The sequence below is a fragment of the Ovis canadensis genome, chromosome 20 (assembly GCF_042477335.2).
Source record: "Ovis canadensis isolate MfBH-ARS-UI-01 breed Bighorn chromosome 20, ARS-UI_OviCan_v2, whole genome shotgun sequence".
Classification (NCBI taxonomy): Eukaryota; Metazoa; Chordata; class Mammalia; order Artiodactyla; family Bovidae; genus Ovis; species Ovis canadensis.
In genome coordinates, this window is record NC_091264.1 from 66743547 (window position 1) to 66767050 (window position 23504).

Consider the following 23504-nt stretch of genomic DNA (forward strand, 5'->3'; position numbering starts at 1 on the left):
GTAGTGACATGACAGGAGGGTGGTGAGAACAAGAAGCACCCCCTGCCGGCCCAGCCCAGCCCGAGGCCCAGGCCCCGGCGTGGCCAAGCAAGGCTCAGCGCAGCCAGGACACGGAGCTGTCGCTGCCGCGCACACGCTGCCTGCCCAGCTCCCCCGCCCAGGGGCACCGCACGGACAGGTGCATGACCAGCGCCCTCACCTCCAGCATCGGCCTGGCGCTGTCGTGCACAGACAGGATGTGTGTCACCTTGTTCTTGCTCAATTGCTCTGCATCTCTGGCATCTGCCACAGAAGAAAGGGGGGACATTTTAGTATTTTCTGCAAGTGAATTACTCCTTAAGGAAAAAACACAAAATTACTTGCATGTTTCTTTCTTAAAAATTCGTAATTGAATTGTGGTGCTTGAGGTGCTTGAGAGTCCCTTGGACTGCAAGAAGATCAACTCAATCAATCCTAAAGGAAATCAACCCTGAATATTCACTGGAAGGACTGATGCTGAAGCTGAAGCTCCAATACTTTGGTCACCTAACACGAAGAGCCGACTCACTGGAAAAGACTCGGATACTGGGAAGGATTGAGGGCAGGAGGGGGAGAGGACAACCGAGATGGCTGGATGGCGTCACTGTCTCAATGGACATAAGTTTGAGCAAACTCCAGGAGACAGTGAAGGACAGGGAAGCCTGGCGTGCTGCAGTCCATGGGGTTGCAAAAGTTGGATGCAACGTAGCGACTGAACAACAAAGGGAATCTAGAGTTACTGCTCTTAGGTGTTCTGAAGATAACTCGGTTTAGTTCTGACTGACAAGTCTTTTGATACAAAGTGGTCATACAGAGCTTGAAAAGTATGTAGACTGATAAATATTATGATGATTGCTGTTTGAAGGGAATGAGCCACTAAGTCATGCTGCAGCTGGTGCTTATTTAGTTGCACACCCTCACGGTAGCTATTCACGCGGAACATGGAAAAAGAAAGATTTTTCAAATATTTTTAATTACCTCTTAATGATTAGTAATCTAGGGTAAAATTAAATACAAACAATCTTCTGTCTAAGATACAGGAACCTGCCAGAGACTAACCCACTGTAATGTCCAGCAGCAGGGAACGGGCCCAGATGCAGGCGTGACGTGGTTTACAACTATATCCACTTATGCTAAACTAAAAATGGATACTTTCTGGAAAGCCCAAACAAAGTAATTCATAAGTCATCTGGCTATTAAATTATCTGCATATGAAACTAAGAAGATACCAAATTATATCCCCTTCCTATGAACCTACCCAGAGAAGAAAGCCATGCAAATCCCCTCAAGCTGGAACTCCTGCTAACCTACAGAGCAGGGTGCCGCGGGAGACAAGGAGGCCCATGCCCCGGGACATGTCTTCTAAAGTGACACAGGGTGAGATGACTTTGGACCGGATGTCTGATCATTCTGTTTCTGGAGAATGTTAGCGCTGTGAGAGCTGCTCAGGATGTAGCATGAAACAGGGGAGAGGGGAGCAGGCGCCAAACTACAAGCCCAATACGGACTTGTGAACGTAGAGAGACAGCAAGCACGGGGGCGGTGGCTGCAGGAAGAGGCAGCGGCCATCCGAAGAGACAGAGATGCATGTTGTTTCTTCTTTATTGTTTGCGTGTGTGTGTGTTCAAAACAGATGGCTGTAAAAGCTCAACATGCCTAAGAACCTCCCGGAGTTTTTAAAAAAGGCAGATTCCTGGGCTCCAACTTAGTTCAAGGTCTATAGCAGGGCCACATTCCGAGTAAGCCTTAGTGAGTAACGGTGGAAACGAAGAAGCACCGTTCCAAAATATTCTTCAATAAGCACAGACCACTTCTAAAGTCAGGAAAATAATCTTTAAAAGTAATATAAAAATGTTGACTTTATTTTGACTCTCTTAATTGCTCCAACCACCTCAAACAGCCTCTCAATCCATTACATGGGGACTCATCCAGCCCCCCAGCCCCCAACTATACCAAGCTGTGATCTAGGTGAGCTTTGAACTTGGCAGGAACTGGACTTATTTAGGGTCCAGAGACAGGCATCCCCCACATTTTAACTCAAATGTGATTTTCCAATCCCCACCAGCCTGTATATTTTGGACAAGTAGTGAAACGGTCAAGCTGGAGCATTAGGCTCCCAGACAAAGTGAGGCAGCCAGCAGGAGAGGCGTTCAGAGCTGCTGGGGTGGCAGGGTCTTGGGGAGGGTCTGCACAGTTGGAGGAGACACTGTGGGCCAGGATCTTCCAGATTCTGACTCCACCCAGGAACGAAGTTGGAAAATCAATAATTGTTTTGTTATTGTTCAGTTGCTAAGTCATGTCCAACTCTTTGTGACCCCATGAACTACAGCACACCAGGCTTCTCTGTCTATCGCCATCTCCCTGAGTTTGCTCAAACTTATATCCATAGTAATTGTTTATATATATGTTCTTTTTTCCTTTTTTTAAGAAACAGTGTTAGTGAGATAGAACAGCAGCGGATAAACAGACATAGAGAACAGGTCCAAGGACATGAGGGGTGGGGAGGGAGAGATGTATGGAGAGAGTGAGGTGGAAACTTACCGCACCTCATGCAAAACAGATAGCCAACGGGAATCTGCTGTGTGACTCAGGAAACCCGAGCAGGGGCTCTGTGACAGTCTAGAGGGGTGGGATGGAGAGGGAGGTGCAAGGGAAGGTCAGGAGGGAGGGGACACCGATGACTGATTCTTGTTGATGTATGGCCAAAAACAACAAAATGCTGTAAAGCAATTATCCTTCAATTTAAAAAATAAAGTGGGAAAAAAAAGTGTTACTGAGATAATTCACCCTTTTAAAGTGTACAATTCAATGGTTTTCAGTATATTCAGAATTGTCTAACCATCACCACAACCTAAACTTAGACTATTTTCATCGCCCCATGAATATACACTTGTAACACAGATTAAGGTAAACAACAACAAAAAAGGTGGTTTGAAGCCAAAATCACTTTGTTTTGAACCCAACCACCCTTGGCGCCACAGATCAGAACCCTGCCTGCTGGGCCCCTGAGAGCGCAGAAGCGGCCCCGGAGGCGCTGCTGCTCCTTCTGCTGCCCGCGCTCCCGGTCCAGTCCCAGCCTTTCTGTTCTGCGGTGGCGCCATCCGCACACACACACCTTGGGACAGCTCTTCCCGAGAGCATGTGTCTGTCCACACGTGTAAATGCACTGCCGATGATGGCATGCCCCCGGCTGTCTACAGCCACGGGCACTACGGAAAGGAGCGCACGTGCAGCCGGGCCGGCCTTGGGGGCTTCAGCCCGCCCACCACATGCGCACAAGCTCTCCGTGAGCAGGGAGTCTTCGGGGAGCTCAGTCCTCTGCTGCCCAGACCAAGGCCTGCCATCTGCAAGTGTGCTGGGACACCTGGCAGAAGCCCTAAATTTGGCTGGGTTTAATAAAACTGTAATAACAGTTTTTGATTTGTAAAAATATTCACCCAGCAATTCTACATCCAAGAATTTATCCTAAATTCCATACTGTTTCCAAACTCAAAGACATTCCCCTCTCCCCACGAAACCATTAATAACAACTCATTAAATAACCAAAAGATGTTCATGCATTCCAGCCCAACTCGCCTACCTGCCACAAAGCACTCGCTGCTTTCTCAGAACAGAAGAGCTTAGTAATTTAGCAACTCCAGGACTATTTCTAACACCTTCTAGCAGCAATGAGATGCTGTCAGTCCAGTGTGCTCGGGGAAGAGGACGTGAATATCAGGGCAGAGATGTCAGAGACTGTTTTAAGAGTCAATGTGAACCTGAACTTGCAGATTTACACAACCAGGAAACAGACAGGAGTGTGTTCCAGTGCGTGTGTGCAGAGAGGGAGGCGTGGTGAGGAGGGACTCCCCACCAGCACGGCAGGCTGGTTGCTGCCTGTGTCCGGCCCATCCATGACAGCACACCCGCCCTCCCCCCACTCACAGGCGGTGGGGCCAGCCCCGCCCCCTCCCCTTCCCCCTCCCCTCCCCGCACACTTCGCTCTGTGCCTTTCTACTCACCTTTGCAACCTCAGAGCATCTTGAGACAAATAAGCTAAAAATGAAAAGTCAATAGCTAATAGCATATCAGTAAATATCAAAGAAGTTGCAGAGAAATGTGTGATAAGAATAATCGGCTAGAGATGAAACTGCCAGTTATTTTCCCCAGGTGACTAAAAAAATAGGTCTCTGAAAATGTATTACTAACTAGAAAATAAAAGTGATAAAGATGAGAAACAAGTTATAATACTGCTAAATGTGCCTTTTAGCCATCCTCTTTTGATAATAAAACTCCAACATGTTGTACAGTTCAATGAAGGTCAGAGGTCAAGGTGGACCCTGCAGGGCTCTCTACACCACTCTCTGAGCCATGGGCCGAGATGTTGGGGTACAAGGATAAGGCTACCAGTGGTGGTCCTGTCCAGACCAGACTGCACACACTGAGTCCACACCTCGACTCCGTCATGCATGAGAGCCTGAAGCTGAGCTTTAAAACAGCAAGCTCACCATTGGCAAAAGATACCTGTGTCTACCCACAGGCGAAGGACACAGTGTGGCTCATCCGCACACTACTTTTCAGTCTTAACAAGGGAGGAAATTATGACGCAAGCTACTGCAACGGGAGAGCGACGTCAAGCTCCGTGAAGTAAGCCCGTCACAGGAGGACCACACGAGCCGGCTCACACGAGGCCCCGGAGCAGTCAGACTCAGAGACAAGCAGCGGGAGGGTGGTTTCCAAGGGCTGGCGTGCAGGACAGGAAGTAGTGCCTAGTGAGGACAGAGACTCGGCTGGAAGCGAAAGCGGGCTGGGGACGGGTGACGGCTGCACAGTAGCGAGAATGTACTTACTGCCGCGTAAAAAAGGTTACAACCGCTTATTTAATAGTTTCTTGCATGTTCTACCACAATAACGCAGAGAGAACTCACCTTTGAAGTTGCCAATATACAGGCCAGGCAGGATCTATGGGGAGACACAGACCAGACAGGAGTGTTACAGGTTTCAGGCTGATGGCACTCGACACAGAGGCTGGGCCCTCCCGAGGCCTGTGCCCACCACACCTACCTCCCAGCAGCTTCTCAGACAGACCCAAAGGTCTCCTTGTCTCCCGGCCTCACAGTGTTCGCCACATTCTGAGTCCAGCCCCAAACCAGAGTCTCCACAGCCCCTCCTCCCGTCCTGCCTCCTGTTCCCCAGCCCCTCTGCTCCGGCTCCAGCACCCGGCCGCCGCCGTCTGAGGACTCGCACCTGCTGTCCCTCCCCTCCTGCTCCCCATCCTTTGGGCCTCAGCTCCAACTCACAACCTGCGGAGGCCTGACTTGAGCTCCACCCCCATGTCTGGGGGCTCCTGCTTCAGCGCCCCCATCCTCTGTGCTCCCTTCACGTGATGCTGTCGTGGGCATCACCAGGTGGAGGGCAGTCCCCTCTGCTGGGCTGCAGACCCAGCGCCCAGCCCAGTGCTTAGCCCATGACGACCATTCAGTAGAGAGTTGCTAAATGAGTGAGCTGTCTAAACGTGCAAGTTAAGAAGCACACACATTTACTCCAGAACGTCTACTTCTTCTAAGGTTCTCAAGCCAGAATCAGATTTCTGGAAAGCCCTAGGCTCGACACAGATTCAGCAGATCTGAGGTGAGAATGGGTGACTGCAGGTCACAGGTGCCCTCCACTTTGCAGAGTACGAAGCCAACTCTGCCCTGCAATACTCTGTATGGAAACTCGGAAATTCAAATACAGACACCTCCCGGGAAGCTACACCGCCGATGTGATTTCCAAGTGCACACAGCGTACTGGCTGTGGTGAGCTTCACCGCAAGCCCCGTGCCCTGGCGACACCCCCATCAGCCACCCGGCTTCGCACTCCCTCTTCCCTCCGCTCCTGGTAAGAAAGCTGAGAGCAGGGGCAGTAATGTTCATCAGCTGTGTGGATTCTTTCGAGCACCTTCCTGACATCCAGCTGCTGCCAAAAAGTGACTGCGGGGACCTACTAGGACACAGGCTCAGCATCTGTGCTGGGAACCGTGGGACTAATTGGCCAAGACGGGACACTGATGAGAGTGAAAAGAGGTTCTGTTAATAACCACTCCAGACAAGAGGCAAGACCCAGAAGGGACGTGGGCACTGGGCCCTGTGGTCAGTCTGGCTGACTCAACACGCTGGGAGCCAAAACTGGCTTGGAAAGCACCCCAGGGGACTGAGGGCGTCTGCTGCCGCCTGAAGTCACAGACTGAGGCAGGCAGGATTCTCCCTGGAACCAGGAAATACAGAGCCGTGTCTCAGAGGAAACCCCGGCATCCACTGCCAAGGAGATAAAGCGCTCAGCAGGTCTCTCCTGAAACAGTCTGCGGGATTCTCCTGGGAGCAAGGGTGGAACAGACAGTTCACAATTCCTGTTCTAAAATGGAAGAACAGTGCACGCTCATCCAGGAGACGGCTCAAACTGCGTTCCCTGGCAGCTCTTGCCTGTGTGGGGCTTTGTCATTACCATCTCCCATCCCCCAGGGCGTGTCCTGTCTTTATGAGACATTGGAGGGCAAAACCAGCACAGTTCTTTTCACTGATGGGGACAAAGACAGCCTCCCGGACTAAGCGTAGCTCAGGCTCCTCTGAGTCTCCTCTGCAGGCCTGGTCCTTGGCCACACTTAGCAAAGAATCCTGCTAAGCCAGCTGTCAAGCATCCACCCGCTCTTAGTATCAGCCAAGCTCCTCTTCCTCCACCCTTGGCATCTAACCAAGTTCTGTCAGTGATCTTCCATCCACTCACCTGCCCCTGTTGTACTGGGGGCAGAACCCCATCTTTCACTTGTAATGTCTTGAATAAAATCTTCATTGTCATTTGTAATGTGCTGAAATTATTTTTCTTTCATAACATTGACCATGAACAGCTGCCAGTTACAACAGACCACACCATAGTCACAGAGCAGGTCTGCCTCCCCAGAGCAGCCGAATGGGCTCCCGTGGACGGACGGTTTACTGAGCTCCAGCCACACATGGACACCCTCTGGGCACTGGGGACGCAGTCTGACCAAGACAGGCTCGGCCTGCCAACGTCCCACTTTCCTTGTTGAGCCCCTCGCCCAGGGAGGAGGGGGCACCGTGGCCCCTCTAGGGTCCCCAAGGACCTTTGTGGGGGCCCTGATGTCCCAGAGGAGTGGGCCGGGAGAGAGGAGGATGGGCAGCGGAACGGTGGAGATGGCCAGCCCTGCGAGAGGCGGGTCTCTCCTGGGAGCGGGCGTGGAGGAGGTGACACGGAGGGTGCAGAGACGGGCAGCCCTGCAGGTGTCCAGGGCTCTAGGTCAAATGCCACCGAGATGCTGGGTGTGCGGGGCGGTTAGAAGGAAGTATTCGTATTTACTGTATCTCAGAAACATCAAAATGAGTACGAAGGAATGCCTTCCTTGGTGCTCACCCCGGGGGGGAGCTGGGGTCTGGAGGCCTGGAAGGACACGCTGCCATATAGTGCACACACTACTCCAATCAGTTTCTTCAGAAACTCAAGGGGCCTAACTGGGGAAAAGATTTTACGACCCATTTTTCCTTCTCTTCTTTGTACTTCTACTACCTTATCTACTAAACAAAAGCAAATACGTTTCGTATTATCTTTAAACAGAAGAAACAGGGGTGTGTGATATCTCACCTCTGGGCTCTGCTACCCTCGAACCACGACTCTACGGGTGCTGAACGAACCCCTTGGAGCTCTCCTCTCGATGCTCAGCCCCCTGCATTCCACTACCCCCAGCCCCATCGCAGCCCTTGGCCCTTGGCTATGCGGCCAAGGACCCCAGTCTGGAACCTCATAGGCTGCAGAAGTAGCCACTGAACTTATCTATTTCATCAAATCAACCTTTGAAAGTCATATTCTCGTTGGGTCCTCTTCTAGATCAAAATGTTCAATGGTTAACCCTTTCCAAAGGAAACGGAGGCCAAACGGAAACCTTCACCGTGGCCTCCTGCCCCTGAAGGACCCCACTTCTCTTCAGTCTCCACCAAGCCAGACAGCCCAGGCTCCCCGAGCAGCTCCACCCTGGAAAGTTGCCTGCTCTGCTCCCAGCATTCTCTCTAGAGAAGGCAGAGACCCTCACTGCTTGGGGCCCTTCATCCCACGGGTCTGCTTGAGAGTTACAAACCCTGCAACTGACAGCTGTGTACTGGTTTCCGAGACTTGGAAGACCCCACTTTGGAGCCTGGTAGGCAGCACCAGCCTTCAGCCCACTGGCTCTCTGCTTCAGCGGCAGCAGGCCTCCGTGGCTGCTCCGGGCTGGAGCAGAGACAGCGCAGCACCCACCAGCACCCTGCCTGGTAGCGGGGGCGCAGGGCTGCCAGAACCCACAGAGCCCACTGGTAGTGCCAGCAGCGGCAGCACCTTGGGGCAGCTGCAGAGATGCTCTCCCCAGACCAGTCCTAGGATCTGCTCCTGGCAGAGTTGCCTGAATCTGGTTCTCCAGCCCTCCCGGCCTTCTGCCCTGTTTCACCTCAAGCAGACTCATTTGGATTCTGTTGCTTACAACTAGGCATCTGGTAGGCCTTTCAACCCAGAAAAATGCACAAATGTAAATAAACTGCACAAATCTTCAAGCAAGTCCCAGGGCAGCAAAGCCCCGCCCAGCTGGGAGAGCAGCCCCGCCGGCACCTCAGGGACCAGCGGGAGAGCCCGCCCTTCTCTGGGCGTCCCTCCCACCTTAGTCAGCACGGCTTCCACACCTCCCTGGAATCCCAACCAGTCTGCTCCTCTGGAAACCGTGGTGCAGGCCTTTGTCCAGCTCCCATCTGATCTACTGACACAGCTTCTTAGAGATCCCCCTACCTTTGGCTTTGTCCCCCAAAGGGTTCCTGAACCTGCCTTCAAGGTGCCAAGTTGACCGTGTGACTCCAGATTAAACTCTTCCCAGGGCTCCAAATAGCTCTGGGAAATTAGATACCTCAACAAGGGCTGTCCTTCAGGGATGGAGGTTTTGACGCCTTTAGCCTCCGCCCCACACCCCGAGGTGATGAGGCAGAGACACAAGTCAGGCTCCCCAGCTCCAGCATCTAGGTCTCATGGGAAACATCTCCATCTTCAAACACTGTCAACTGTATATTTTTGAAACCTCAAATGTTGGGGTAAATGACTATGACCCTGTATGCTGTCTGCATCGTATCTGTGAATACGTTTTCTCTAACCCTGAGTGGCTGCTCCATGATCAGCCGATCACTACTTAGGGAAATGTCTCTTCAGTGAATGGATGAAATGTCTCTTCAGTGAATGGATGAGCAACATGAGCCAGGTGGGAGGGGCCAGGCAAAGAAGAGAGAGACAGAAAACCACTGTGGGTGAGGCCTGAGAGATCCCGCTTTGCCCCTCTCTGCTCTGGGAAGGTCGAGGCTGACAACACTGTGCCAGCTGCGCCGGCTGGGGGCGTGGGACGGTTGAAGGAGATCAGCGCCCAGGGCCGAGCGCCGGCAAGGACAGAGGTCTGCCCTCACCAACATCAGGGAGGCAACTCACCTGAAACCATGCGAGCTGCTCATTTATATGCATTCAAATATTTTGACTGTAAAGAGAGGACAGAGTTGAATGAGTAAACTTTCAACTCCATTTTCCAGACTGGGAGAGTAAATTACAGTTTCAAGCGCTGGAAATAGAAAGCAAATTGCATGCTAAGTTGCTCAGTTGTGTCTGGCTCTTTGCGACCCCACGGACTTAGCCTGCCGGGCTCCTCTGTCCATGGGGTTCTCCAGGCAAGAACACTGGAGTCGGTTGCCATGCCCTCCTCCAGGGGATCTTCCCAACCCATGGATCAAACCCAGGTCTCCTGCATTGCAGGCAGATTCTTTACCATCTGAGCCAACTGCTCAATCCCAACTTCTGTAGTTTCTTCCATATAGAGCTACAAAACAAGATCCAGGAAAGCTGGAGAACTGGGCACTGACAGGGAGAGAAGCTACATTTTTGTTTTCAAGGAGAATAAAAAGCCCATAAATTTTAAATGTCTACATCAGTCAGCCTCAACTCAAACTTAAAACTCTAAATATTTGACCAATAGATCTCCCCAATATAATTGCTGCTGGTAATCCCTAAGGACAAAGAAAGAGAAAATAAATGAAACAATGTTCCAGCAGGCTCAGGCTCCTCCTGGCTCATGGAGGGCGAAGTGGCTGATCAGTGACATCACCGAGCTGGGACTCAAGCCAGAATTGAGCACACAGTGGGAGTGAAGTCATCACCCCGTGGCGTGGAGTGAGGACAGATCAAGGAAGGTCTGTGCGTGCCATGTGAGGCTGTCCTAGGCTCTAAGGGAGCAAGTCCTTTCCCTCTGATGAGGGCGTTGGTGCCCCGTCGTCTACCCGATGGCTGCTTGTCACTCAGATCTCATTTGAGATGACTGCTCCAGGAAATGGCAACCCATGCCAGTATTCTTGCCTGGGAAATCCCGTGGACAGAGGAACCTGGTGGGCTACAGTCCTGGGGTCACAAAGAGCAGGACAGGACTTAGCGACTAAACAACAACAGTAATCTGTACTTTGCAGTTTGCAGAAACTGTCTTCTTGTACATTCTCATCTGTTTCTCCAAGAATCTGGGTAGTAATTGGGGGAGGCAACATTGTACTCATTTTAAAACAAATAAGGAGACTAGCTAAGCAAACCACCATCCCTACTAATCGAGGGCAATAAAGAAACTGCTGCTTAGGAACACTGAGTGACTCCTTCAAGAACACACCCACAGAACAGCAGGGTGGTGGACACCCCACATCAGGCTTTCTGACAGCTGTGCCCCTTTCTTTCACAACAGTGCACGTCTCATAGCAAGGCAATGCACTCAGGGAAGGGTCGACCTCCCACTGCCAAGAGCAAGTCTCCCATGAAAGGCTAGGGTGGCATCACTTCTACCAGGTAGGCTGCTTTCAGGGAAGACAGGGCACTGAGGAGGAAAGAGGTCCCTGAACAGGAGTGATGAACTGAGCCAAACCTGGTGCTCACAAGCTTCCCCAGGAGGGCAATGCTCCAGCCCACTGTTAGGTCATTGGTTCTGGCTGACAAGATAAAAACGTGCACATTTCTCTAGTATGATGCTTAGCCAGAGAGATCTGATTGTTGTTTTTAATCAGTTATCATTGTACTTAAGACTGATAAGATGAGAATGAGGACTTTTCTTTACAGGTCCTTCCCCAAAAGATGTTGTGGTCAGACCCTGGAGAGAGCTTGGACTCAACTAGGAATTTTCAAAGACTCCACAGAAACACATTTGCTTGCAGCAACCTGTTGAGTTTAACCTGATCCTACTTGAGGCACCTGCCAGACTGGTCTTTAGCAGCACAGCTAGGCAGTCGGTATGAAGAAAAGAGCCAGGCCACCGGGCCTTGAGTCCAGGCTCTGCCACTCACCCAGTGGGTGACTCTGGGCTGGGCACCTGTAAATGCCTAGGGATGGAATGGCGGTCTGGGGGTTCGGTGAGTTACCCTACGTGGTGAAGTTCAAAACAGGCCTTGGCACACACCTTGGCCAGTCTTGGTTGCCTAACCTTCCCATCTCCTCTTTATCCATATCAAACATGAAGGAAGACAGGAGATGGCTTTTTCCTATTTTACAACTAATCTGGGACTCTGGGGAGCTCTTTTCAGGTTATTTTCCAGCATCTTTAGAAATCACTTGGATTAAACTGGCATTCTAGTTTAAAGTAAAGACTTCTACTATCATCAAAATCAGTGGCAGCTGGGTTCAAAACCAGTTCCGCCACTTCCTAGCTTTAGGACCTTAGTCATGCCACTTAATCTGAGTGACCATTTCCCAATCTGCACAAATAGTCAGATAAGGCCTACTGACATCCTAGGGCTGCAGGCACATAATATGAGACTCAAAACAAAAGTCAACAACTGCTGCACTCTTTTCTCTGTCTGCTCATCATCTTTAACTGCACAGAATGCAAACGCCGATTCCCCTGCCCTTCTCGAGCTGCGCAGAATGCCACGCGCACCTAGCTGGCATGGGCACAAGTTCTGCCACACAGCAGACTGGCACGCGTCGATGAGAAGACCCTCCACAAGGACACGGGTCAGAAATAAAACCTGCTGTGTTCCAAACAGTGAGAACAGAATCTGCACTGTTTGGCTCATAAGCTCTCCTTGGCCAAGGATGACCGATTTTTGTGAAATGGGAAATAAATCTTGTGCCAGGCACCTCAGGACCCACACACACTTTGCAAATCAAGTTTTCAGTTCCAAGGGCTTGTGTTTCTAGGCGCTGAATGTTCTCAGAAAGGCATCTCTACGGCCAGCACCTTACACTACCTCCACTGGGTTTGCAGACCAACCACTCCTTTTCTTACAGAGGAAACGAAGCCTAGTTCCAAGTTACACAATAATACACGAACACGTTCTAGTTAAGGCTTTAATTTCTGGCTTCCAGCAGCCTACTTTGCCACTGAACAATCTTGCAACTTTGAGCAGTTCTTCAGATCTCAGCTTAAACATCTTTACTCCACATGACCCTTGGCCTGCACTGAACACTGCGTCCAGGCTGTGCTCATCACATCTATTTCTGACTCTCTATCCTCTGGGGCCTCCACTCCTCCGGACCGTGTGTTTGTTCTCTCTCTCAAATCACACACACGTGCACATGCACACACACACATGCTGTCATGCAATACAGCAGCCATTACCCACAGTGGCTCTGAGCACCTAGAATGTGGCTGATCCCAAATGAGATGTCATTTAAGCATCAAATATACACCAGACTTGAAGACTTAGTACAAAAAATATATATACAAAACAGTGATTTTATCTATTAGTTAAATGTTGAAATGACAATATTCACAATATATTTCAGTTAAATAAAATATATCATTTAACTACTTTTACTTTTTTAATGTAGCTACTGGAAAATTCTAAATTACACACATAGCTCACATTATATTTCTTTTGGGCAACTGCTGGTCTCTACTGAAGGTTTCATGAAAGACCTGTCTGTGTCATTCACCACGGCACCCTCCTTTGGCCCCCACAACTAGCACCTGGCTAACAGTGAGCACACAATAAAAACTCACTGATGTAAAGGCGTTTCTAAATCTTCACCCACGTTTCCCCTTTTCTACCTTGGAGATACTGGTTCTACTTACAGTACAAGATGATTATGTTAATAACATTAATAAGAAACATACTGCTTTCTTTGAAAGGTAACAATCATGTATGAAAAAGACAGCTTTGGCTAAAAATCTGAAAATAATTTTGAACACTTAGGCAATGATCTGTATCCCTAAGTATGTTCTTTCAGTTTTAATAGAAAAATACTACAAATTAAATGCTGAAAAAGGTGGGGAGTGAACACCTCAAGTGGAGAAAACTAGGAAAAACACCAAAATAAACCTGAGGCATAATCACAACTAATGGGAAGGCAAACAGACCCCACAGCCTCGCAGAGGACCCTTCGAGGTTCTGCTTTCACTAAAAAAAAAAAAAAAACTCACGGTGCCGATGGCTTCCAGTGCTAATGGAGACATAATGCTAGTATTTATCCAGGAAAGAAACAGTCTCTTTCCAAACTTGATTACTGTCACCCGCCTTCCCCCCGAAAAGCCCTCGCAGGGTATGACCCTGGTTAACAAAATCCTCTGGTATGCGGGCCTAAACCGCATACTCGCCCTTTCGTAAACTGAGTCTCAATGACACGGTGAACGTGGCAGGTAAGCAGTTAGGCAGGTACACAGGGTACTCCCTGCGGCACCTTCCCTGCCTGCCTCGGCCGCGGACACCGAAGGAACCCGGGGCCCACGAGTCGGCCATGGACGCCCCCGGCAGGACCCTGGGTGAGTGGGGTCCGCGGGGAGGAGAAGAGGACAGAGTCCACCCTTTGGTCCAGGCCCGCTTCAAACACCCGAGAACAGACAGCTTTCGATGAGGGCTTTTTAAAAAAAGTTCTGTGTTCTTTTCTTTAGGCCGGCAGTCGCCGTGTTTGCCCCAGGCCGCTGGGGTCCGGCCCCCTCCCCGCACGAGAGGCACAGCCGGGAGGGGTCTGGGCAGGGAGGGCTGGAGGGCCGGCCGAGCGGAGGCGGGGAGCAGCCGCACGACCGCGGTAAGGCAGCTTCGAAGCTGTGCCCCGCGCCCGGGCAGCTACAGGCACCCCAGGATTTAGGCCTCTGTCAACTTTTCTGTCCGTAAAAAGTTATCCGCACACGGTAAAAAACCTGGGAAGAAGGCATTACGGAAGAGGGGACGCTTATCTCCTCCTGTTTAGTAACGGCCTGGGCGGCGATGCTTCAGGAGCGGAGCTGGGGGTGCAGCGGAGGGAGAGGGGCGGGGGAGAAGCAGGCAGAAACCACAGCCCTCCCCGCTCGGCCCGGCGCGCAGGTCGGGCGCCGCCCGCCCGGAAGCGCGGCCCGGCCTCGCGGCGCTGGCACGCGGCCCCCGCCCTCTGGGCCCGGGCGCGCAGGGCGCCCCCCGCAGCGAAAGCCCCGCGCAGGGAGGCCGGGGTGGGGGCCCCGGGAGGCGCGCGGCCCGTTACCTTGTTCATCCCATTCCCCATGGCGGCCGCGCGGTCTGGCGCCCGGGGCGCGGCGGCAGGCGCAGGCAGGGCCTGTGCGGCGGGCGGGGAGGCGCGCGCTCCCGCGCACCACGGGCTGGGCTCGCGACCGCCCGGCCGGTCCGACCGCTGCGCTGCTGCCTGCCCTCCGCCCCTGGGCTCCCCGGCCGCCGGGCAGAGGCGCCAGCGCCCCCGCGGGAAGGGGTTCGCGACGTCCCCCCACCGCCCCCCAGTGAGCTGGGCGCCTGTCGCGCCGGACCCCCGGACAGTGGACACGACTCCTTGGAGGCTGGGCCAGGGCAAAGGGAGTTGTCTCCCGGGGACGGTGGTGGGCGGGGACGGGGACAAGGCCCCTGGGGTCGGAGCCCTCCGGAAGGACGGCGCCTCGGCGGCCGGGCCTGGGGCCTGGGGCCTGGGGACGGGGGCTCCGCGGAGGCCGGGCCAGGGCGCACGCGCGCCGCAGCCGCCGCCGCCGCCGCCGCCGCCGCCGCCGGGCGCGTTCTGAGCCTGGGCGGGGCCGGTGGTCGCGCAGGCGCGCGCCTACCCGGTGGGGAGTGACACGGAGGCTCCCCTGGGATCCCGGTCACCAAAACTCCCGCAGGCCTTTCCCCGGGGAGACTGGGGGCCTGTTACCAGCAGTCGCCGCCCAGCCTTGACTGCCTGGGTGAATCAGGTGCTAATCAGAGCCTTGGGCTTGGCAGCTCCCCTGTCTGGGTTTTCTGAGTGCGCCCGATTTAGGCCGGGTGGGGGGATTCCTATGGCCCTGCCCCACCCACGAAGACCGAGAAGGCTCACCCGGTGGCGAAAGGTGGGCTCGGTGACTCATCTCTGGGATGACCTCACCTCCCGACCCCAGCGGAGCAGATGTCCGGATTTGAGACCTCATACCGTGACTTTGGACGGCTAGTGCGTTCCCTTCTTCAGATTATAAACTGGCTCGAGTAGGTGCATGGGTGTGTTGATTCAAGTGCTTCTGGAAAGCCCCTTCCCTTGCTAAGCACCACGGTCATGTCCACATCGTGTTTCTGCCTGGAGTGGAATACTCTCTAACACAACTGTGTAAGTATTCTGCACACCTGCTAAACTCCTGACTTCTTCCTTGCAGACAGAACCCTCGAACCAGGGGTTTCATCTTTCCTTTTTATATCCTCAGCAATGCCCTGCACCTAGTGGATGCTTGATAATTGATAAATGGACAGATGCATTCCTCTGGTATGGCTGAGCTCACCCCAGTGACCTCATTTCATCTGCTCCTCCTCCCTCCCAGAGTCACAGCCACAGGGACTCTCTGTGTTTCCTTGAACCTGCCACCCTTGGTCTCATGACCACTTGACCTTGTCCTTGAGCCTTCGCATGGGCTGTGCTCTCTAACCAGCGGTCTCACCTGTCACTGGCTCTTCTCTTCGAGGGCTCAGCTCAAATGCCGCCTCCTTAAAGAGGTTTTCCTAACCACCCAGTCCAAAGGAGATCCTCCAGTCCCTCTCATATTACTCTGTGCAGTTTTCTTCATAGCACTTAACATGATCAGACATTCTCATATTTATTTGCTCATTTTCCTATATCTCACTAGAAGACCCTCCAGAGGAAAAGGGCCTGTCTTTTAAGGATCTGTTTTATTCATATGGCCAGGAACAGTGCCTGGCACAAAACAGGTGTTCAGTAAATGCTTGTTGAATAAGGTAACACGTTCCAGAGGGCAGTTGTGTCATTCTGAGGAGTGCTGACACTTTGAAAAGAGCCTGCAGACCCCATCGTAGTCATCTCCCTCCTTGTCGATGTCTTCTGGGCCACAGCAGGCGCTGTGCAGGAAGCGCCCCCTCCGTGTGCTGCGACCGTGGCCCCCGTGGGCAGGATGGCATCCAGACCAGACAGCACCCTCCCTGCCCTTTGCTTCTGGAGTGCTCCTTCCCTCCTGCCTTGACACCCTCTTTTCCCTCTGACCTCCCAATCACCTGGGCAGCTCCTCCTCTACTCTGCACCGTTCTTGTGTAGACAGCGCAGCATGGTTACTGGACTGCCTGGGGAATCCCAAGACCAACCTCTGATCCTAAATCTCAGAGTGCTGTTGGGCAAGATGATCAACTTTTCTGAACTGTTATTTTTTTTTCCCCTCCTGAAAATTTACAAAGCTCCTACCCCGAAATCAGCGAGTGACGCTTATTCTCCTTCTCTGCTGTGCTGCTGCTGCTTCTCGCAGTCAGATGAGCGTGTGAGATCACAATTCCTAAGTCGGTGTTTTGCCCATAAATGACAGGTCCACACCCACGTTTTCTTCTGCCGTTCACTTGGACAGTTTCTTTCTCTTATTTCTCATAAATTTATTTTTCTAGCTCAGATCAGCTGCTTAGCAATCTCTCTTAAGCTCGGAACCAGCTCTGGCTGCCTCCTAACCGTCAGAAGTGGCACTCTGGCCTACATTCAGTATGGCCTACAAGACTCATATGCCCAGAGCGCATTTCAAATTCTGATTTTTGGTTAAGTAAGAAAAGGTGAAAGCATTAGCATCAGAAGTCAGAAGAGTCACAGTGTGTGTGTGTGTGTGTGTGAGTGAGTGTGTGTGTGAGTGTGTGTATGAGTGTGTGTGGTGAGTGTGAGTGTATGTGAGTGTGTGTGTGAGTGAGTGTGTGAGTGTGTATGTGTGTGTGTAACTTTGAGTGTATGTGAGTGTATGAGTGTGTGTGAGTGTGTGTTAGTGTGTGCATGTGTGTATGTGAGTGTGTGTGTATGTGAGTGTGCATGTGTGTGTGTTAGTGTGAGTGTTGTAAGTGTGTGTGTATGAGTGTATGTGAGTGTGTGTGAGTGTGTGGGGGGGGGAGTGTGTGTGTGTGTGAGTGTGAGTATGTGAGTGTGTGTGTGGGTGTGTGTGAGTGTGAGTGTATGTGAGTGTGTGTATGAGTGAGTGAGTGTGAGTGTATGTGTGAGTGTGTGAGTATGTGTGTGTGAGTGTGTGTGTATGAGTGTATGTGAGTGTGTGAGTGTATGAGTGTGTGTGAGTGTATGTGTGAGTGTGTGTATGTGTGTGTGAGTGTGTGTGTGAGTGCATGAGTGGGTGAGAATGTGTGTGTGAGTGCATGAGTGTGTGTGTATGTGAGTGTGTGTGAGTGTATGAGTATGTGAATGTGTGTGTATGAGTGTGTGTGTGAGTGTATGAGTGTGTGTGAGTGTATGTGAATGAGTGTGTGTGTGCATGAGTGTGTGCATGAGTGTGTGTGTGAGTGTGTGTGTGTGTGTGAGTGTGTGTGTGTTGGGGAAGGTTTTCCATAAGAGAGTCTCCCTGTACTGCATCCACCTTCTCCTTGAACCTAACCCCACCTAGTAATCGCCATTGTCTTGCAGTTCAAGTTAAGGAAAAGAGAAAGTCTGGCCCATTCTGACAGGTCCTGGTTCTCTCTTTTCATTTTCGTAGACCAGAGATTTTCAGGTTCAGCTCTCATGCTGAGCTGGTGTCATGCAATTTCCAGGCTCCTTCCTGTCTTCCTCCTCATTCCTTATAGCCCCTGATAATGGGAAGAAGGGAGAGACAAAGACGCCTAGAAGCAGCTGACTTTTGTCACATTTAAGGTAGAATTTGTTCCTTAGTGTTCTCTAATAAATTGTTAAGGCATCATAAGCCTAGTGGAATTTCATGCCACACGAGATTTTTGCTTTTACTTATCTTCCTGCTATTTCCATGTCTCTCAGCACAGCCAGCATCACAGATTTTGGCAGCAACTCCCCAACAAAGGTTTCATGTGTGCGTAATGTGGAACGGTTACTAGTCATGTGGGCCAACAAGAACCATGCACATGTGGTTAAAGATAACCAGTTAGTGGTGAGTTCAGTGAGCAATAACTTTGAACTTTAAGGTGGGAGTGGGTAAAAGACCACAAGCAGAAGTTCAGCCATTAGAGGCAGCCGAGCCCTTTGGGGTGTTACTGACAGTTCAGAGAGTTGAGATAAACCTTGGTGCAAGCGGGAAGTAGTTAAGTAACGTTCCCTGGCTTTTTTAATGTACTGTGGTCCAGAGTGTCTCAGCCTCGGCACTGCTGACATTTGGGGCTGCATCTTTGTTTTCTTGTGGGGTTGCCCTGTGTGCAGTGTGATGCTCAGCAGTGCCCCTGGCCTCTACTCCTGTGTGCCAGGGGCCCCCTCCCCCAGAGGCTTGTCGGAAGAGCCTCCAGCCCCAGAGAGCAGGGGCACCTCCTGCCACTACCCTCTGTGCAGTGGGGTTACAGGGATATCTTTTAGGGATGAAATGTCTTTATCGGTGTCTCTTTCCATCTGTCTCTCCCACTGATAACCACTTAAATACACACTAATAGATGATGTCAGCCCTCTGCAGAAGCCTCAGGCCACATTGTCAGATTAAAGCAAATTAAGAAGAAGTTAAAATGAAAAGCTAATTAGCCAAATATGACAGAGTTTTTTATTTAAAAGCCCGAACCCAGTGAATTGTGGACAGAAGTAAAAGGAAGTGGAGCCCATAACCACTGCAGCGAACACAGAACGTTTGCTCTGCCTCCCCAGCTGTCCAGAAAGAGAGCGGGCGTCCAGTCGACTGCTTGACCATGAGGATGGGCCCTTCAATGACCTCAGCCTTTAAAAGGCCGCTGATTTCCAGCCCTCCACACACTCTCCTGAATATGAGCTTGGTTTCCTCCTTCCACTTAAGAAGTTTGGAGACCTCAGATCTCAGAGCACTGACTTCTGAAGAGGGTGGTGTCAGGGAAAGACACCAAGAGGAATGAACACCCAGGCAGGTGAGCAGGGCAGAGAGATGTGAGAGAGAGCCTGGGAGAGGTAAATGGGGGGCCCCTGGCATGCATGCAGTTGGGAGCCTGTTGACACATGGAGTCCCCAACAGAGTTGGCAGAGGACGGCCAGCTGTTCGGCAGATTACAGAGCAGAGCATTGGGCAAGGGGGAGTAAGACAGAGCCCAGGTCCCTAATGCTGGAGGAAGGTGATGGTGGTGTCAGCCTGCGGTAATAGCACGTGTGTCTGTGTATAGGTAGTACTAGGTTTCCAAAATTGCACGCTTCACGGGAGCAGGGACAAGCTGTCCTCAGTCTCAGTGTCCAACTCCTGAAATAAGCCCTGCTGTGTGGGGAAGCTTTTAGATGTTTGTTGACTAAAGAGAGAAAATGCGACTGAGAGGCTGTTGCAGTCACCCAGCCGTGAGGCTCACAAGTAACTCATCCCTTGACTCGGCAGCCCCTCTGCCAATGCTGAGTCAGCCAGGCGCGGCTTCCCTACAGCAGCGGGTTTCCAAGTGGGATGGCTGTGATCTGGGAGTGACTGAAGTCCCCTTGAAATCGATGCTGTGTCTACTGGAGAGAAAGAGACAGAAGTGGGAAGGCAAAGGAGGGGATGACGGGAGGGGGAGGCGTTTCCCGCAGTGTCTTAAGAGCCCTGTGGTCTTCCTCCCGGTCTGCAGCCACGGCTGCAGTCGGCAGAGCCCAGCACAGTCTGCAGCTCTGCCCTTGCCCGCCTTTGCTCTCTGAGCGCTGGTTAGGAAGCATTCCTGGTTTATGAGCATCATCTTGCCGGTTGGCTGTGGTTCTTTTTTTTTTTTTTTTTGCCTGGGATGGTTTGCATTTCCTTCTATCTGGATGGTCTACCTGAGACAACAAACAGGTCCTTCAAAACTTTCCATGGTGAAAAAACCAAAAAAGTCTTCACAGTTGATGGTCCCAGCCCAAAGTATCTGACAAAATCTGAACAACGAGTGTCTTTCTAGATTAGCCGAATAGTTGTCTTTTTCACCCATGTCTGACAGCTTGGGCCTTGCTTCTCACGCAGGCTCGTCTGGGCGCACAGACAGTTGCACTCTCTGCAGTTCTATCTTCATGATCTCCGAACCCTCATGAAATCCTATTCAGAGTGGCCACATGACTGCGATCCAGTGGCGAGGGATATTCCCTGAGTGTCCCGAGTCAGAGGGTCCTGTTGGTCTGCATTCACCACACCTGCGCATCCACTGCCCTCTTGGAGGCACACTTCTGCTTCTTCAAATGCCTTTGGGGCTGGGGCAGCCCAAAGCGGCAGAGAGAAGGAAAGCGCTGCCCCCTTCAGAGAAACTGCCCCCATCTGCTAAGGGTTGCTTTGCAGCTCTTCCCTACTGAAGAGCTCGTGTTGGTCAGCTCTGTTTGTTTGTTTTCTTCCCCTTTTATGTGAAACAGAAATTGAATGGATCTGAAGACATTAGAAGGTGTCTGGGTGGGGGGCTGGAGGGAGAAGGGGGTTTCCTCAGAGGATGGAATGTCCCAAGAGAAATTTCACTTATTGTGAGGGGGAAGTCCACTTCATATTACATAATGGTGTCACTGTTCAACACTCTGTTGACAGTTTACTAATATTTGTTGGTATTTTGATTAGTCATTCATCGTTAAAGCCCTGTGCCTTACGGAAAGACCATTGTACGTGAAGCGCTCCTCGGGTTAGATGGCAGACCGGGGTCGTTTTCTTACCCACAACAAGGCACGGGTGACTTCTCGCTGACCACCTCTCGGTCTGCAGGAGGCTGCCTGCCTCCACCCAGACAGGACGGGTTCTGTCAGCGCGGCGTGCTGCCGTTCAAAGCCGCCTCCCAGTGCTGTCTCCTGCACTCTGCCAGCCCTGCCAGACCCGCGTGCCCTCTCTGTGCAGCGCGTCCACTCCGGATGGCAGGCACAGCCGCTAGCACAGGAGCAGCTGCTGCAGGGAGGGTAGGGTTACTGCAGAACGGGCCGTGCTCAGTTAGCAGGAAGTGAGGGTGTATTTCTCTCACATCCAGTAACCCCTGAACGAGGGCAGGGGGCCTGTGGCCACGCACACCCTGGTTCACCAACACACAGCTTGCACACTGTACAGGCTGGAGCAGCTCTCCATCTAAAAACACTTGCACTTGACTTTATACTGACGTCCATTTCTCTCCCATTCTGCTCCAAAGTACAAGGGGGTGCTTATTTTACCACTTTCGTAATTAAAGCATCCACGATGGTGCTTTAACCCTATCAAAGGCACAGTTTTGAAGGGGATATGAGATCTCTGTCTCTAAACAGAGAAAACTTTGTGACTTTTAAATGGCAATCCCCTCCCGCTTGTCACAGTCTGTGGGGCAGACCGAGGACAAGTGCGCTGTCTGTTAGAGACACAGATAACTGATCCTAAGACAGTATGATCTGTGGGCATCTTTCCTCAATGCAGTACTTTCAAAAACATGTCCAGTTTTTTGAAGTATAGAATTTACAACACTGTTTTGGTTTCAGGTGTACAACAAAGTGATTCAGTTATATATATACACACACACACACAAATTCAGAGTATGTTTCATTACAGGCTGTTGCAAACTGTTGAACATCATGAAAATGCACAATATAAGGTGAACGTTTGCTTTTAAAATCTCACTGTTTTCGTTGCAGTCAGAACAGCCAAGCCAGTGGGGCAGGAAGGCCTCTGCTCTGTGGTTGTTTTATTCAAGCCGCGCATGAAGGTTCTTTCTGTTATAAAGGTACGTGTGTGGTTTTTTCCTTGAGTAATAGCAGCTCTAGGACTTCAGAGTCAGTACAAGTGTTGTTCTGATCACCAGTCGCACAGCTGACTGTGACGGGCTCAGAGGTGAGGTGCCTCCTCCGTGGTGGGCAGACTGTGCTTAGTTATTGCATAGTTTCGCAGAGTGGAAGTGATAATCCCTTAGCCCTCTTTACCTAGTTTCTGAAGAAATACTTTTAGTTTGTATCAGTCATTTTCTGTTCCTTTTAGTTTTAAACATTTTCTTATTTATAAAATGTTTAGTTGTTAGATAAAGAAGAGGAGAAGTTTGGTCCTTGTACTCAGGATAGAGTGTCTTTCATGAGTGGACCCTTTTGTCCAGTTTGCCCAGGGTCCCCTTCTTTCTGGAATAGAATGTCCTGCGTCCTGGAAACCCTTTACTCCTTGGCCGCAGGACAGCTGGTGACCCTTGCTCTGTGGTTTGTTTGGGAGAATATACATTGGCTTTAGATGAGAGACAGTACCTATTGTTTAAGCAGTTGGTTTCAATTGTTTACAAGTGGCTCCAGGTGTACAGGGGCCCTGCTTCCTGCCCTACAGGGTGGGTCTGGCGGCTTCCAGCAGGCACTGGTCTCCCCTCTGCCCTCATCATTGGCAGCTGGCACTTGCCAGAAGGGAAGTATTGGTTAAAGAAAAGTCGATGGTGGTATTTCTCCCTGAAGAAAAATACATATTGATATTTCCCGAAACAAATCAATAGTTGTGTTAGGTTCAATTTGAGTATTTTCCACAGAAACTGTCTTGGAGCAACCCTGAAAGCCTAATAGATTTTCCTTAAAATATTAAATCGAAGAGATCACAATGCTTGAATGAGTATTTATTTCAAGGGAAACAGACTCCTAAAAGTGGTTAGATTTTCACAAAGCAGGAGGTTTGGGTACAGAAGTGTTTGAATTCATAATCTTCTTTCTCCTCTCAACCCCCTCACTGCTTGCTCTCTGTCCTCAGCCCAGTCACTGCTCTGCAGGGAGCGCCGTCTTACGTGTCCTCTGCGGCCCCGTTTCCGAGCTCTGAGGTGGCATGTTCATTCATTCGACTAACATTTGTTGGAAGCCTGCTGTGTTCTACATGTTGTGCCAGAAGCTGAGGATACAGAAATGAAAACAAAACTGTTCCCATCCTTAATTCACATTCATTCATGAGTTATTTGGAAATAGGGACTTAATACATAAATGATTTCCATGTAACGTGATATACTCTGAGCTTGTAAAGCTTGCTTTTAGGAGATTAGAGGAGGTGCTCAGAACTGCCTCAGCTGACTCTTCTTTTCTGTGAAAGTATGTGTCCTTCCATTTCCCATTTCTTGTGCGCGCGTTCTCAGCAAGCGTGTGCACTCGTGTGCGTGTTCTCTTCAAGCATGTGCACCCGTGTGCACGTTCTCGTCAAGCGTGTCAAGCGTGTACACTTGTGTGTGCGTGTCTCGTCAAGCGTGTGCACTCGTGTGCACGTTCTCGTCAAGCGTGTCAAGCATGTACACTTGTGTGTGCACGTTCTCGTCAAGCGTGTG

At 51.1% G+C, this 23504-nt stretch overlaps 1 protein-coding gene and 1 long non-coding RNA gene across 14 annotated transcripts in view; one reads left to right on the top strand and one right to left on the bottom strand.

The window, feature by feature from the left end:
• The window catches only part of DUSP22 (dual specificity phosphatase 22), a 47432-nt gene extending 32459 nt beyond the window's left edge, over window positions 1-14973 (bottom strand). For 2 of the 13 annotated variants that reach the window (XR_011251370.1, XR_011251371.1), the window contains exons 1-5: window positions 14470-14526; window positions 9481-9526; window positions 4926-4959; window positions 4020-4053; window positions 200-282 (exon numbers count right to left, since the gene is read on the bottom strand). Coding sequence is in view for 10 of the 13 variants with exons in the window: in XM_069564028.1 (XP_069420129.1) it covers window positions 200-282; window positions 4926-4959; window positions 9481-9513 (150 nt within the window). In the remaining 3 variants the exon portion in view is untranslated. Of the gene's footprint in view, window positions 1-199; window positions 283-2559; window positions 2638-4019; window positions 4054-4925; window positions 4960-5061; window positions 5563-9480; window positions 9527-14469 lie in introns of those variants that run through there. The other 11 variants (XR_011251369.1, XM_069564028.1, XM_069564034.1 and 8 more) reach the window with 10 other exon arrangements.
• Window positions 14009-23248, top strand: LOC138425752 (uncharacterized). The gene is made up of 3 exons (XR_011251372.1): window positions 14009-15546; window positions 21868-21956; window positions 22946-23248. It is a non-coding gene; the product is annotated as an uncharacterized lncRNA (long non-coding RNA).
• The last annotated feature ends 256 nt before the right edge of the window (window positions 23249-23504 follow it).